At 58.1% G+C, this 15,454-nt stretch overlaps 2 protein-coding genes across 11 annotated transcripts in view; one reads left to right on the top strand and one right to left on the bottom strand.

Moving 5' to 3' along the window:
- LOC116947258 (transcription factor p65-like) overlaps positions 1-4,524 on the bottom strand; it is a 35,626-nt gene extending 31,102 nt beyond the window's left edge. Inside the window, exon 1 of the mRNA XM_032962783.2 lies at positions 4,068-4,524. The gene's annotated coding sequence lies outside the window, so the exon portion shown is untranslated. The remainder of the gene's footprint in view (positions 1-4,067) is intronic.
- The window catches only part of LOC116947102 (uncharacterized), a 35,598-nt gene continuing 23,700 nt past the window's right edge, over positions 3,557-15,454 (top strand). For 8 of the 10 annotated variants that reach the window (XR_012945637.1, XR_012945636.1, XR_012945638.1 and 5 more), the window contains exon 1: positions 8,106-10,451. Coding sequence is in view for 3 of the 10 variants with exons in the window: in XM_076070530.1 (XP_075926645.1) it covers positions 9,629-10,451 (823 nt within the window). In the remaining 7 variants the exon portion in view is untranslated. Of the gene's footprint in view, positions 4,090-8,105; positions 10,452-15,454 lie in introns of those variants that run through there. The other 2 variants (XM_076070531.1, XM_076070532.1) reach the window with 2 other exon arrangements.

Genomic DNA, 15,454 nt, shown 5'->3' with positions numbered 1-15,454 from the left:
CAATGCGTTCGTCAACATCATCACCACCATCATCATTACGGTCACCCCCCCCATCAATCCTCCACATCACTTCTCCCCGAACCGCGTCCCATCACCTCCCGCTTCGTAATGGGAGATGTTGGTGATGGGAGATGTTGGTGATGGGAGATGTTGGTGATGGGATATGTTGATGGTGGGATATGTTGGTGATTGAAGATGTTGGTGATGGGAGATGTTGGTGATGGGAGATGTTGGTGATAGGAGATGTTGGTGATGGGAGATGTTGATGGTGGGATATGTTGGTGATTGAAGATGTTGGTGATGGGATATGTTGGTGATGGAAGATGTTGGTGATGGCAGATGTTGGTGATGGGAGATGTTGGTGATGGGAGATGTTGTTGGTGGGATATGTTGGTGATTTAAGATGTTGGTGATTGAAGATGTTGGTAATGGGATATGTTGGTGATGGAAGATGTTGGTGATGGGATATCTTGGTGATGGAAGATGTTGGTGATGGGAGATGTTGGTGATGGAAGATGTCGGTGATGGGAGATGTTGATGGTGGGATATGTTGGTGATTGAAGATGTTGGTGATTGAAGATGTTGGTGATGGAAGATGTTGGTGATGGGAGATGTTGGTGATGGGAGATGTTGGTGATGGGAGATGTTGATGGTGGGATATGTTGGTGATTTAAGATGTTGGTGATGGGATATGTTGGTGATGGAAGATATTGGTGATGGGAGATGTTGGTGATGGGATATGTTGGTGATGGAAGATGTTGGTGATGGGAGATGTTGATGGGAATTGTTCTGGTGGTGGCTGTAGGGAAGAGGGTGGAAGGTTGCACGGGGATGGGATGAGAGGGCTAAGTCCAGGGAGGGATGATGATGATGATGATGTCGGAGTGAGATGAGGGGAGTTTGAAAGGAGGGGGGTGGAGGGAGAGAGAAGGGGCTCCCCAGGATCCGTCGCGCGCGGGCATGGGAGAGGTCACCAGGATTATGTCTCGAGACGAGAACACAGCGGTGCGCACACACACACGTGTACACACACGTGCACACACGTGTACACACAAGGACAAAGATCTCTCAGTATAACCTCAACAGACTGTTGGGGCAAGTGTTGTTAGCGAGTGTACACACACGTGCGCACGCTTACACCATGTCATTGAACACGCAGGGGGCTGTATACGGTATTATCATCCATAGAGCCTCACTGAGGTTTTTTTCTTTACACCCTTTTAGCGCACATGTACTTGAAACCCGGCGCCGACACACAGTGGCCCACGCGCATGGCGTTGCTGCGTCTCAAGCGTCCACTGGTGAAGCGGGCGGCGCACACGCTTACTTTGGTTGTGACGGTAATCGCCAGGGCGGCCGCTGCGTTCGAACCGTAAACCATCTGCAAGAAGCGGCGATATCCGCCGGGTCATATTCCGTAGCGACACGCGGGGGCGCTGCAACAATAGCTCACACACACAAAGACCCCCCCCCCCCCACCCCGAGCACCTATTAAGACCGGCACGGCACACGAGGGGTGTGGGTGGGCAGCACCGCGCCCGGCCACCTTTGTCTCCCCAGTGCCGATGTTTACACAGCGCACCAGGTACTCATTTAAGTCTGAGGCAACCTAGGGGAGGTTCTGGACCGGTTCACATATTCGTCACTGATGTTGGTCGTGAATTGGGAATTCGGGTCGTCGGATTCGTCAGCACTCCACCACCACACACTGACAAAGCCAAAGATCCCCTGCATAGCCTTTAACAGACTCTTGGGGCAAGTGCTGTTAGCGAGCACCTGTCAAGGCCGGCAACGACACACGATGGGTGTGGGTGGACAGCACCGCACCCGGCCGCCTTTGTCTTTCTACACCCACTGACAGACACGCGGGGCACACGTTCCGTCAGGTGTTTGTTGTACAACCAGGTGAGCGCCCAAAGAGAGTGAACGACAGTGAACGTCTCTCTTGCGAAGGGGCAATAACACAAGTGGAGCGGAACACACAAGAGGAAGACCAATCATGCAGACGCATGGATTCCAGAACCCTTTCCTTCGTGCGCGTGCATGTTACTTTTACACATTATTATTGTTTTTGTTTAAAGTTGACAACGAGAGAAAATCAGAGAGATGATAGTTGGAGCGAGACGACAGTGGGTCGGTCGGAGAGAGTGAGCAGTGTGTGTGAGAGAGAGGTAAGGAGCAGCCAGATTAGAGAGTGAGTCAGAAAGAGAGAGCGAGCGGCATTGAGCCGCGCGCTCTCGCCGTGACCCCCCCCCCCCCGTGTCTCCATTCACGTCCTCCCCACCGCTCGCGGGACCCCTCCCCGTGCACCTGGGAACACGTTCCACCCCCCACCTCCCTCTGGACCCCCCACCACCCCCCCTCCCTCTAGACCCCCCCCCCCACCACCACCCCCTCCCTCTAGACCCCCCCCCCCACCACCCCCACCCGGCTTCACTTCTCCCCCCGTGTACCAAGCCGCGTGTGCGCGGCGATGCACGCGCATCCACGTGACCGCCACGCACATCACATGCAAGGACACACACACACAACGACAGTAGGGGCAAGTGGTGTTAGCGAGCACCTATCAAAGGCCGGAACAATGCGACGACGGGGTCGTGTGGCCAAGCCCCCACGTCTGGCCGCCTTTATCTCACCGCCGTGTCGATCTTCACACACCGCGCCAGGCAACACATTTAAGAGCTGGGTCGACCTCGGGGAGGCTCGGGACTGGATCGTCTCTGGTGTTCTTGACACGTGAGCTGTAATCGAACCAGGGGTCGCCGGGTTCGTACAGCAGCGCGCTAACCACTGCACTACTCTCCCCATTCCCTGGCACATCCGCACAGACGCACCCCCACCAACACACTGGCACCGGCACGCACGCACCGCACCGCACACGCACGCAGCCGTAACGCTTTGTGCAGCGCGCCCTGTCGGGGGCTCGCGGGGTCGCTGGAGCCTCGACGGTTTACAGCCGACGGCTCTCTGCTGCTTGCGCGCTCCCTTCCCCACCACCGTCAACCACCTGCCCTCTCTCCCCTCCTCCCTCCCCGCTCTCCCTCTCTCCTCTCTCTCCCTGCCCGTGCGGCAGCCGGCAGTCACCTCCTCCCCCACCAACCCCGCCGCCCACACCCCACGCACCGCCACCCCCTGCCCTCTCGCCCATCGCCCCCTCTCCGTTGTTCCCTCTCCTCTCTCTCTCTCCATCAGTACAGCATCTGGCTCACACAGCGACCGCACAGCCCCCTCTGCCACCTCTCGCTCCCTCCCCACTGCTCCCCCCCCACTGCTCCCCCCCCACCTTTCTCCACTCTCTCCTCGCCGCCGCCGCCTCGCCCTCTCTCCCTGTCCGTGCACCACATAGCGAGGCGGTCACCCCCCACCACCCGAACCCACAGCGCCCCCCCCTCCCTCCCCCACCACACCGGCTCAGCCAGCGCGACTGTGGCTCGCTGACGATTCCACGAGAGGGCGAAGTGGGGGGAGGGAGGGAGGGAGGGGGAGGCGGAGGTCGTCATCCCCCCCCAACCCAGCCCCTCCCCCCGCCCCTCCACCACCGCCCCCTCCCCCCCCTGTCCGCACGGCCCCCACTCTCCAGTGACGTCCCAAGTTCGCGGGGCTCCGCACGTCACGTCCGCACTTGAACTTGGGGTCATAAGCGGCGGCTGGGAGGCTCGGCATCGCAGAATCCCTCCTCCGCCCGCGCTCGCCGCCATCTTACTATTCTCTCTCTCTCTGTGTGTGTGTGGGTGCTGCCGGGCCAAGGGAGAGGGGGGGGACAACGACGACGACTCAGACGGAGAGACGCGGAGGGGGAGGCAACGGAGGGGACAGACACGGCGGGGAGATAATCGGAGTGAGCGGGCAGAGGAGGACGAGGGGGGTGGTGGTGGTGGTGGGGGGGGTGAAGGAAGAGCGAGAGAGGCGCGCAGACGGCTCGCGCGGCCGCCGCGTTGCGCCCCTTGCGCCGCGCCCACGAGGAGCCGACGGGGAGCGCGGGCGCCGCTCGTGTTTGCCGCCGCCGCCACAGCCGGCGGCGACACACGCGCACGATGTCTCGGCGCAAGCAGGTGAAGCCGCTTCACCTGAGCAAGCGAGACTTCCCCCGTGAGTAGCCGCACGGCGAGCGTCGGCGCGATCGGCGCCCTCCTCGGCGTCAACTCCTCATCGGCTCCTCTCGTCCTCTGGCTCTCTTTCGCTTCGCTCCTCATCCGTTTGCTTTGCCTCCCTCGTCGTACTCCTCTCACTCCTCTCTCACTTTTCCTCGCCTCTCACCATATCTGCTCAACCCCCCCTCTCTCTGTGTGTGTGTGCTCTCCGCTCCTCTCCCCTCCCCTTTCAAGGCGCGCGCTTTACGCACGGAAACTCCACGCGTGGCGACTCCGTCTCGGCGGGTAAACACTGCCGCTGTTGTTATTTGTGCTGTCAGCGTCTGTGTTATTGTTGTGTCTGCTGTTGTGTCTGTGTACCTTGCTGTGTCTGTCTCTGTTGTTGTTGTCGTGTGTGTTATGTCTGTGAATTGCGTCTGTGCGTCCGCCTGTGTGCTCCCAGACGTAATCCTTTTCCGCGTCTCCCTCAACTCCCCCCCCCACCACCATCCCCACCCCGCCGCTCGCGTCTCTCTGTGGCTGCCCACGGGGGGCTGGGGGCTGGGGGCTGCCCCCATCGGCCCGCCCGCCTCGCCGCGCACCCGGCTCCCATCGGTGCCGTGGCCGAGAGACGCGGCTCGAGAGACGCGGAGTTTCGTTTTCCTCGCGTTACACCCCCCCCCGCCACGTCCCATCGCTCCTCGACTCTCTCCGTGAGCGCCTCTCTCTCCTCCTCGTCTCTCTCCTCGTCTCTCTTCCTCCTCGTCTCTCTCCTCCTCGTCTCTCTCCTCCTCGACTGTCTCCTCGTCTCTCTCCTCCTCGACTCTCTCCTCCTCGTCTCCTCCTCGACTGTCTCCTCGTCTCTCTCCTCCTCGTCTCTCTCCTCCTCGTCTCTCTCCTCCTCGCCTCTCTCCTCCTCGACTGTCTCCCTGAGCGCCTCTCTCTTCCTCCTCGTCTCTCTCTTCCTCGTCTCTCTCCTCGTCTCTCTCCTCCTCGACTCTCTCCCTGAGCGCCTCTCTCTTCCTCCTCGACTCTCTACTCCTCGACTCTCTCCTCCTCGACTCCGTGAGCGCCTCTCTCTTCCTCCTCGTCTCTCTCCTCCTCGCCTCTCTCATCGATTCTCTCCGTGAGCGCCTCTCTCCTCCTCGTCTCTCTCCTCGTCTCTCGCCTCTCTCCTCCTCCTCCTCGCCTCTCCTCCTCGCCTCCCCCTCACCGCCACTCATCTCGTCCATTCGTCTCCCCTCGCCGCCGTCTCCTCTTCCCTCGCCAGTTCGTCCCCTCGCGTCTCCCCTCCTCCTCCTCGCGTCTCTCTTCGTCTTCCCCCGCATGTCCCTTACACTCTCGTGATCTCCCCGCGTCTCCGTCTCATCGCCTCTCTCCACTTCTCTCCTTGCAGCATCGCCCGTCTCCTCCCCTCTCGACCACTCGAATCTCCCACCCTCGTCTCCCCTCATCCTCGTCTCCCCGACTCCTCTTGTCCTGTCTCTCCTCGTGTTTCCCGTCGCATCCCAATCACAGAGTGAGCGGTATCCCTGCGTGTGTGTAGTGGTCCGTAAGTGTGTGTATTGGTGTGTGTGTATGTATTGGTGTGTGTATGTGTGTGTGTATTGGTGTGTGTATGTGTGTGTGGGTATGTATTGGTGTGTGTATGTGTGTGTGGGTTTGTATTGATGTGTGTGTGGGTGTGTATTGGTGTGTATGTGTGTGTGGGTGTGTATTGGTGTGTGTGTGTGGGTGTGTGTGTATTGGTGTGTGTATTGGTGTGTGTATATGTGTGTGTGGGTATGTATTGGTGTGTGTATGTATGTGGGGAGCGATAGTGTAGCGGTTAGCGCGCTGCGCTACGAACCTGGTCACCCAAGTTCGATTCCCGCTCACGGCCAACACCAGTGACGATTTTCTGAACCGGTCCCGGGCCTCCCCTAGGTCGACTCAGCCTCTAAATGAGTACCTGGTGCGGTGTGTAAACATTGCCACTAGGGAGACAAAGGCGGTCGTGTACCGTTCCGGCCTTCATAGGTGCTCGCTAACAGCACTTGCCCCTACAGTCTGTTAAGGCTATATGGGGGACCTTTGTCTTTTTTGTATTGGTGTGTGTATGTATGCTGCACTACGAAACCATCGACCCGGGTTCGATTCCCGCTCAACGTCAATAGCAGAGACAATGATCTGAATCGGTTTTGTGCCGCCCCGAAGTCGATTCAGCCTTAAATGGTACGGTGTGTAAACATCAGCACTGACCGGGCGTGGTGCTGGCCATCCACCCCCTCGTGTGCCGTGCCGGTCTTAGTAAGTGCTCAATAACAGCACTTGCCCAACCAGCCTGTGTAGGCTACACGGTCGATATTTGTCTTCGTGCGGAGGAATGAGCCAGTTGGTTGTATGAGTGAATATGTAGATGGGTGAATATGTAGGCGGGTGACTAGGTGGATGAGTGAATGGGTTGAGTTAATGAGCAGATGGATATGTAACAGAGTGTGTGAATAGGCAGACCCAGTGGTGGAGATGGGTCCGGTATACGCCAGAGCGGTTCCTATTCCTTTGGTGCGATGTTTCCGCAGACGGGAAACGGTAGAGATTGCGAGAAAGGGTGTGTGTGAGTGTGTGTGAGAGTGTGTGAGGGTACGGGTCATGGCGTGGGTGAGTGTGTGTCAGGGTGTGTGGTCTTCTACCGGCACTTCTACGTTCAGATTTCCACCACTGGGTCGATTGATGAATGGTTGGTCGATGGAGGGATGGATCGGTGTGTGGATGGATGGAGGGAAGGATTGAGAGGTGTGTGGTTTGATGGGTAAACACACGTGACGTGTGTGAGTAGGTTGATAGGCGCTCGCTAACAGCAGAAGTATGTTGAAGGCTATACGTAGATGTATGTATGATTAGGTATGTGAATAAGGATGTAGATTAATAGATGCATGGTTATGTGAATAGGTCGATGTTTAAATTGACGTGCAGGTGTGCGAGTCAGTGTATGGATGGATGGGTAGATAGTTGGATAGGTAGATGGATTGGAAGGTGTTTTTAGTAGGAGGCTGGATGGAGAGCTAGAAGATTGGATAGGTATATGGATGGAAAGGGGTGTGAGTAGGTGGATGGATGGCTGGGTAGGTGGATGGATGGGTAACTAGATGGATGGATGGGAAGGTGTGTGAGGAGGTGGATGGATGGGTAGGTAGGTGGATGGATGGGTAACTAGATGTATGGAAAGGGATGTAAGTAGGTGGATGGATGGGAAGGTGTGTGAGTAGGTGGATGGATGGGGTAGGTTAGTGGGTGGATGGATGAATCGCTTTGCTGTCATGCGTCACTCGCTCAGTGTCTCGGCGGCCGTGTTAGTAGGCCACGTGGTGAGCGGCGCGTGCGCATGGGTGAGCAGTGAGTGGGCCGTGTGCCGGGCGACGAGTGATTGGTGAGTGTGGTGTGTGTGAATGAGGAGCGGTGGCGCAGTGGTTAGCGCACTGCGCTACGAAACCCGCTGGCCCAAATTCGATTATTTGAACCGGGGTGACAAAGGCGGCCGGGCGTGGCGTGGCGTTGGCCATCCACTTTTCGTCGTTGTGTTCGCGTCGGCCTCAATAGGTGCTCGCTAACAGCATTTGAGTGATTTGTAAGTGCGAGTGAGCATTGAGTGCTGGCGACTGTTTGTCGGCGAGCGGTGGGTGGTGGTGAGTGGTGGTGAGTGGCGGTGAGGGAACCCGTGGATGCACACGTGGTGCAGTAGCCCCAGAGGCACGGCGCGACGCGCATGAAAACACAGACGCCAAGAGTGGGGGCGACGGGGGCACAGCGCCCCTCCCCCTCCCTCCACCCTCCCCCCCCTCCTAAGTCTCCCCGACCTCCTCTCGCCTGATCCCCCTCGCCCCGTCTCCCCCCCTCCCCTCGCACCGCTGTCATCCCTCGCCGCCGGGGCATGGGGGCTCGGGGGAGGTGTGGGGGCTGTCGAGGACGCGGGGGGGGGGGGTCAGGGGTGGTGGGGACAGGAAAGGGGGGCGGGAGGGAGGGGAGGGAATGCGGAGTCAGGTTAATGGGGAGTCGCTTCCAGGCGCCACACGATGGCGACACTTTGAAAGCTGTCGTCGGTGATGCCATCAGTGGCGGCTGATAAGCCCCCCCCCCCCCACTGGCTAACGTGGTGAAGTATGGTCAAGCAACTCCCCAAACGACAGCGCCGTCACGTACTCGGTGACGCGATGTAACATTGCCAGTTAAGGTGTAAAATGTAACGCTCCTCACACGCTTACACCAGCACCACGCCCGGCCGCATTTGTCTCCCCAGTGTTTACACACCGCCCTAGGCACTTAATTGAGTCTGAGTCGACCTAGTGGAGACCCAGAACGGGTTCAGATAATGGTGTTGAGAACCGTGAGCGGGAATCGAACTCAGATCGTAGCGCATTGCACGAATCACTGCAATAGCAATACCGCTCCAGATACGTACACACACAAAGACAAAGATCCCTCCTATAGCCTTAACAGACTGTTGGGGCAAGTAACGTTGGCGAGCATCTTTGAAGGCCGGCACGGCACACGAGGGGGTGGGTGGCCAGCACCACGCCCGGCCGTCTTTGTCTCCCCCGTGGCAATATTTACACGTTGCACCAGGTACTCATTTTAGGCTGAGTAGACCCAGGGGAGTCCCAGGACCGATTCAGACAAACGTCTCTGGTTTTGTCCGTGAGCGGGATTCGAACGTGTACACACACACACACACGCATAGATACACACATTCACACTCAGCCCAGCTTGTTGGTATCTTGGGTATATGGGGTGTGGGTTGGGGGGGGGAGACTGATCGTGTTAAACCTGACACCTGCGCCCCCCCCCCGTCCACAACCCCCTACCCCCCACGGTGCCCCAGGTGCCACTGCAGGTGTTGATGCTCTGTGTAGCGCGCACGCGCAGTGTGCGTCATTATTAGAGACCCACTACTTGGGGGACTGCATTGACGGAGAGGTTTTATCGGCACGGATATAAGCACTGTACACATCAACACCCCATCATCATCACAATCACCAACATCATCAACCACCATCGTCACAATCAAATACTGCCGCCATTATCATCATCATGAACAATACACATTCCAACAACGCCGTCGTCAACTTCACCATCAACCATCAAACACTTCCCAAATCATCACAGTCATCATGGACAACGACCAATGAACACACGACTACTACTTAATCATCATCCTTATTATTATCATTATTTTGTAAATGATATTAATCCACCGAATGCTCACGGAGTTATATGTGTTTGGCGATACGGGGGCCGGACTCGCGCGTCTCTTCCAAGTGTAGTTTGTTTGCGAGTGCGCGTTGCGATTTAACAACGCGCTGGTGTCTCTCCTCTCCCTCCCCTCACTGCCCCCCCCGCCCCCACACGTTCCCACGCTCATCGCACGTGCGCACGTGACGGAAACGTGAACGCACGCACCAACATCTCACGCACACCAACATCCCACACACACCAACATCTCACGCACACCAACATCCCACGCACACCAACATCCCACGCACACCAACATCCCATGCACCTACATCCATCCACGCACCAACATGCACACCTCCACACACACGCACACACACCTCCACACCCCCTCCACACTGACCTCTACACTCACACACACACCTCCACACACACACACACGCGCCTCTACACACACCCGCACACACACCAAAGTCCACTCGTCTCAAGCGGGAGCGGCGCTTTTAGGGGAGGAAGAGGCGGAAGAGGAGGAAGAGGCCGAGGAGGAGGAGGATGAAGGCGATGGTGGTGGAGGCGGGGAGGAGCAGGAGGAGGGAGTCGAGGATGCGAACGGCGCCTCGACCCGAGCCGTCACCTCCACGGCCGCGGCCGGGGACGAAGCCACGGCGGGTGCGGTGGTGGCGGCGGCGGCGGCGGCAAGGGGGGCTCGGGGCTCGGCAGGGGTTGGATTGGGGGGACCTCTGTCCGAGGGGGCAGGCGACCTCTTGACGTGTGGCCGGTGCCGCGTGGCGTTCCCGCTCGCCCACATCGTCCTCTTCATCGAACACAAGGTCCGGCGGTGCCAGCCCGCGGGGCCCTCCCCCTGCCGACCCCCCAAGGGGGCGCCCCCCCAGGCTGGACCCCGCTCGTCCCCCGTCCGAGGGGGTTCGACGGTAGCCGCGGCTGCGCACCCCGGGCCTCCGCCTCCTCCCGCACCGTCTTCGGTGTCGCTCCGAGCGAAGCGCAAACAGCATCATCAGCAGCAGCAGCAGCGGCGGCAGCAGCAGCATCATCAGCTGGAGACCCAAGTGGACGGACGTGACAACGAGGACGATGGGTACGGGGACGATGACGAGGATGATGGAGACGAGCGGAAGGAGCGACTGACAAGGAGCAATGACAGCGTCACTGCGGGTGAGTGTGGGGATGGTGGGTGGGTGAGTGTGGGTGAGTGTGGGAGCGGTAGTGGTAGCGGTTAGCGCTACGCTGTGCTATGAACCTGGCGAGTCGGGTTTGGTTCCCGCTCACGGCCAACGCCGGTGACGATTATCTGAACCGGTACCTGGGCCTCCCCTAGGTCGAATCGACCTCAAATGAGTACCTGGTGTGGTGTGTAAACATCGTCACTGAGGAGACAAAGGCGGCGGGGCATGGTGCTGGCCACCCACCCCCTCGTGTGCCGTGCCGGCCTTCATAGGTGCTCGCTAACAGAACTTGCCCCAACAATCTGTCCAGGCTATATGGGGGATCTTTGTGTGATGATGGTGGGTGTGTGAGTGTGGGGATGGTGTCTGGGTGGGTGAGTGTGTGGATGGTGGGTGGGTGAGTGTGGTACGGGTCTAATATGAGTCGCGTGATGGTGAAACGGCACCCTTCACGTTTTTCACGCGTTGCCGTGATGGGGACGTTGGCTGTGACGGCGCTGGTGCCAGGAGAGGTGCCCTTCGATGCCACGAGCAGTAGCGGCGGCGGTGTGCGTCCGCGCGGGTCTCACAGGGGGTGGCTGTGGCGGTGGGGAGCCGAAGGGTCACGGGGGCGTTCGCACGAATGTGAGTGATCACTGCCGTCAGATATCCAAGTCGGCTCTTCGAGAAAACTTCCGGCACGGTGGAAAGGTGTCGAGTCCAGGTGAACATGTTCACCCGCCTGACATTTAACACCGTGCTGCAATTCATGAAGAAGATTTGAGACCCTTGCCTCTGTGAATGCGGTGTTGCTTGGTGGTGCTAGTACGGGCGGTCATTGGTACTGGATACGTCGAATTAATTTTCGGGGAAATGTTGGCTCGGGTGTTTGACCTGACGCTTAAAGAAGATAATGATGATGGGTCAGTCACTCTCTCTGACCCTCCTCTGTGGTGAGGTTAGGTGAGCTCAGCTCTCCCTTGGCGTGCATTCGAGCTTTGGGATGCGTGAGCGTCAGTGGCTGCTGTTGATTCCCTCACCAGGAGGAAGCTGACTTCGCTTCTCTATTTTCACCACCCACGTGCGCGCGCTTGTGTGTGTGTACACGTGTGTGTGTGTGTGTACACGCGTGTGTGTGTATACGTGTGTGTGTACACGTGTGTGTGTGTACATGTGTGTGTGTGTGTACACGTATGGTTAGCGCGCTGCGCTACGAACCTGGCTACCCGGTTTCGATGCCTGCTCACGGCCAACACCGGTGACGATAATCTGAACCGGTCCTGGGCCTCCCCTAGGTCAACTCAGCCTCAAATGAGTACCTGGTGCAATGTGTAAACATCGCCACTAGGGAGACAAAGGCGGTCGGGCGTGGTGTTGGCCACCCACCCCATCGTGTGCCACAGTGCCGGCCTTCATAGGTGCTCGCTAACAGCACTTGCCCCAGCAGTTTGTAAAAGGATATACGGGGGCGCTTTGTTTTTGTAAGGATAAGCATCCACGTGTGTACGTATGGATATGGGTAAATGGGTGTGTGGGTACACGTGTGTGTGTGGGTACACGTGTGTGTGTGGGTGCACGTGTGTGGGTGCACGTGTGTGTGTACACGTGTGTGGGTGCACGTGTGTGTGTGTACACGTGTGTGGGTACACGTGTGTGTGTACACGTGTGGGTACACGTGTGTGTGTACACGTGCGTGAATGAACCGAGTAATTAACAAAGTTCAGCTCCTCTACACACCCTAATTGTGTGAATGAACCCGGTTGCTCGGCCGGGGTGGGGGGGGGGTATCAGTTGGCCTCCTGCCCCGGGTCTCTAGCGGTGCAACCGCTCAGAGCAATCCCGCACGAGAGGTAACAACCCAGGCAGCTGGCAAGAAGCAATTCAAGCCAAAGCTTAGGGCCCCCAAGTGACTCAAGGGGACCCGAATTCATAAGTAAATAATATGATCTATGGGCGCGTCGCGTATCAGCTCAATCAAATGTTAATACGAGTAACAGTTTGATGAATACTTCAAGTTAAGTGTGTGTCGTGCACCCTCCTCCACCGGACACAGCCAATTAATAACACCGCCAAGTGACGAATCAACGAGCCGACGTTTTTTGTTATTTATTTATTTATTACTGCTTCAGCAGCGGCGGCGCCACGTGTCCGCCTCCTGTGAATGAATCGATGAATGAATGCACGAATGAAAGAATCAGTGCTTAAATACACACGTGGATGAATGCACCAACGCACACGAGTGAATTAATGAATCAGTGCAAAACTGAATATGTGATTTAGCGAATGAGTGAAGCAATTAATGGATACACACCAATGCAATAATACACGCATGAATGAATACATCTGTGAATGAACGCTTGAAAACATGCAATAATGAATACACGCTTGAATGAAATCACACGAATGAAAACAAATCATGAGCGCATGCACGAATGAAAGCATAAATACGAGGCGAGACACCAGACCCCCCTACCACGCGTTCTCTCTATCCCATGTACACGCGTGTGTTCACTCTCCCACGTGTACACACTCTCCCACGTGTACACGCGTGTGTTCACTCTCCCACGTGTACACACGTGTGTTCACTCTCCCACGTGTACACGCGTGTGTTCACTCTCCCACGTGTACACGCCTGTGTTCACTCTCCCACGTGTACACGCGTGTGTTCACTCTCCCACGTGTACACGCGTGTGTTCACTTTCCCACGTGTACACGCGTGTGTTCACCCACCCACGTGTACACGCGTTTGTTCACCCTCCCACGTGTACACGCGTGTGTTCACTCTCCCACGTGTACACGCGTGTGTTCACCCTCCCACGTGTACACGCGTGTGTTCACTCTCCCACGTGTACACGCGTGTGTTCACTTTCCCACGTGTACACGCGTGTGTTCACTCTCCCACGTGTACACGCGTTTGTTCACCCTCCCACGTGTACACGCGTGTGTTCACTCTCCCACGTGTACACGCGTGTGTTCACCCTCCCACGTGTACACGCGTGTGTTCACTCTCCCACGTGTACACGCGTGTGTTCACCCTCCCACGTGTACACGCCTGTGTTCACTCTCTCTGCCGCGCAATGGATGTTGAATGTGAAGGAGTTCCGATTGTTCTCGGGTTGAGGGGGGTGAAGAGTGTTCAGTGATGGGGTAAGGGAGGTGAGGAGTGTTGGGTGAGGGGGGTGAGGAGTGTTGGGTGAGGGGGTGAGGAGTGTTGGGTGAGGGGGGTGAGGAGTGTTGGGTGAGGGGGGTGAGGAGTGTTGGGTGAGGGGGTGAGGAGTGTTGGGTGAGGGGGTGAGGAGTGTTGGGTGAGGAGTGTTGGGTGAGGGGGGTGAGGAGTGTTGGGTGAGGGGGGTGAGGAGTGTTGGGTGAGGAATGTTGGGTGAGGGGGTGAGGAATGTTGGGTGAGGGGGTGAGGAGTGTTGGGTGAGAAGGGTGAGGAATGTTGGGTGAGGAGTGTTGGGTGAGGAGGGTGAGGAATAGTGGGTGAGGAATGTTGGGTGAGGAGGGTGAGGAATGTTGGGTGAGGAGTGTTGTGAGGAGGGTGAGGAATATTGGGTGAGGAGGGTGAGGAATATTGGGTGAGGAGTGTTGGGTGAGGGGGTTGAGGAATGTTGGGTGAGGAGTGTTGGGTGAGGAGGGTGAGGAGTGTTGGGTGAGGAGGGTGAGGAGTGTTGGGTGAGGAGGGTGAGGAGTGTTTAGTGAGGAGTGTTGTGAGGAGGGTGAGGAATATTGGGTGAGGAGTGTTGGGTGAGGGGGTTGAGGAATGTTGGGTGAGGAGTGTTGGGTGAGGAATGTTGGGTGAGGAGTGTTGGGTGAGGGGGGTGAAGAATGTTGGGTGAGGAATGTTGGGTGAGGAGTGTTGGGTGGGGGGGTGAAGAATGTTGGGTGAGGAATGTTGGGTGAGGAGTGTTGGGTGAGGGTTGTTGAGTGAGGAGTGTTGGGTGAGGGGGGTGAAGAATGTTGGGTGAAGAATGTTGGGTGAGGAGTGTTGGGTGAGGGGGGTGAGGAATGTTGGGTGAGGAGTGTTGGGTGAGGGGGGTGAGGAATGTTGGGTGAGGAGTGTTGGGTGAGGAGTGTTGGGTGAGGGGGGTGAGGAATGTTGGGTGAGGAGTGTTGGGTGAGGAGTGTTGGGTGAGGGGGTGAGGAATGTTGGGTGAGGAGTGTTGGGTGAGGGGGGTGAGAAATGTTGGATTGAGAAGCGTTGGGTGAGGAGTGTTGGGTGAGGGGGGGTGGGGAATGTTGGGTGAGAAGGGTGAGGAGTGTTGGGTGAGAAGGGTGAGGAATGTTTGGTGAGGAGTGTTGGGTGAGGGGGTTGAGGAGTGTTGGGTGAGGGGGGTGAGGAATGTTGGGTGAGGAGGTGAGGGTTGTCCGCACGCTGCTCACCGCTGCCGCATGCGCGGTTCAGGTGACGGCGCCGAGCAGGTGCAGCGCGGGAGACCCTCGCGGAAAAGGGGAGGGGGGCGAGGGGATGAGGGGAGGGGCGAGGGTATGGGGGGAGAGGGGAGGGGTGAGGGTATGGGAGGGGCGAGGGTATGGGGGGAGAGGGGAGGGGCGAAGGTATGGGGGGAGAGGGGAGGGGAGGGGTGAGGGTATGGGGGAGAGGGGAGGGGCGAGAGTATGGGAGGGGAGGGGCGAGGGTATGGGGGGAGAGGGGAGGGGCGAGGGTATGGGGGAGAGGGGAGGGGCGAGGGTATGGGGGAGAGGGGAGGGGCGAGGGTATGGGGGGAGAGGGGAGGGGAGGGGTGAGGGTATGGGGGAGAGGGGAGGGGCGAGGGTATGGGAGGGGAGGGGCGAGGGTATGTGGGGAGAGGGGAGGGGCGAGGGTATGGGGGAGAGGGGAGGGGCGAGGGTATGGGGGGAGAGGGGAGGGGCGAGGGTATGGAGGGGAGGGGGGAGGGGCGAGGGGCTGTGTGAATGAGCCACTTCAGGCCACCATCCCCTCCTGCCCCCCACGACTAAACAACCCCCTTCTCCCCCACACTAAGGGATTAGCCAGAGTGGCGGTGCGTGTGT

The sequence above is a fragment of the Petromyzon marinus genome, chromosome 29 (genome assembly GCF_048934315.1).
Source record: "Petromyzon marinus isolate PM22_M1 ecotype Great Lakes invasive population chromosome 29, UKy_Petmar_22M1.pri1.0, whole genome shotgun sequence".
NCBI classification, from domain to species: Eukaryota; Metazoa; Chordata; class Hyperoartia; order Petromyzontiformes; family Petromyzontidae; genus Petromyzon; species Petromyzon marinus.
This window is presented reverse-complemented; position numbering and strand designations above follow the sequence as displayed.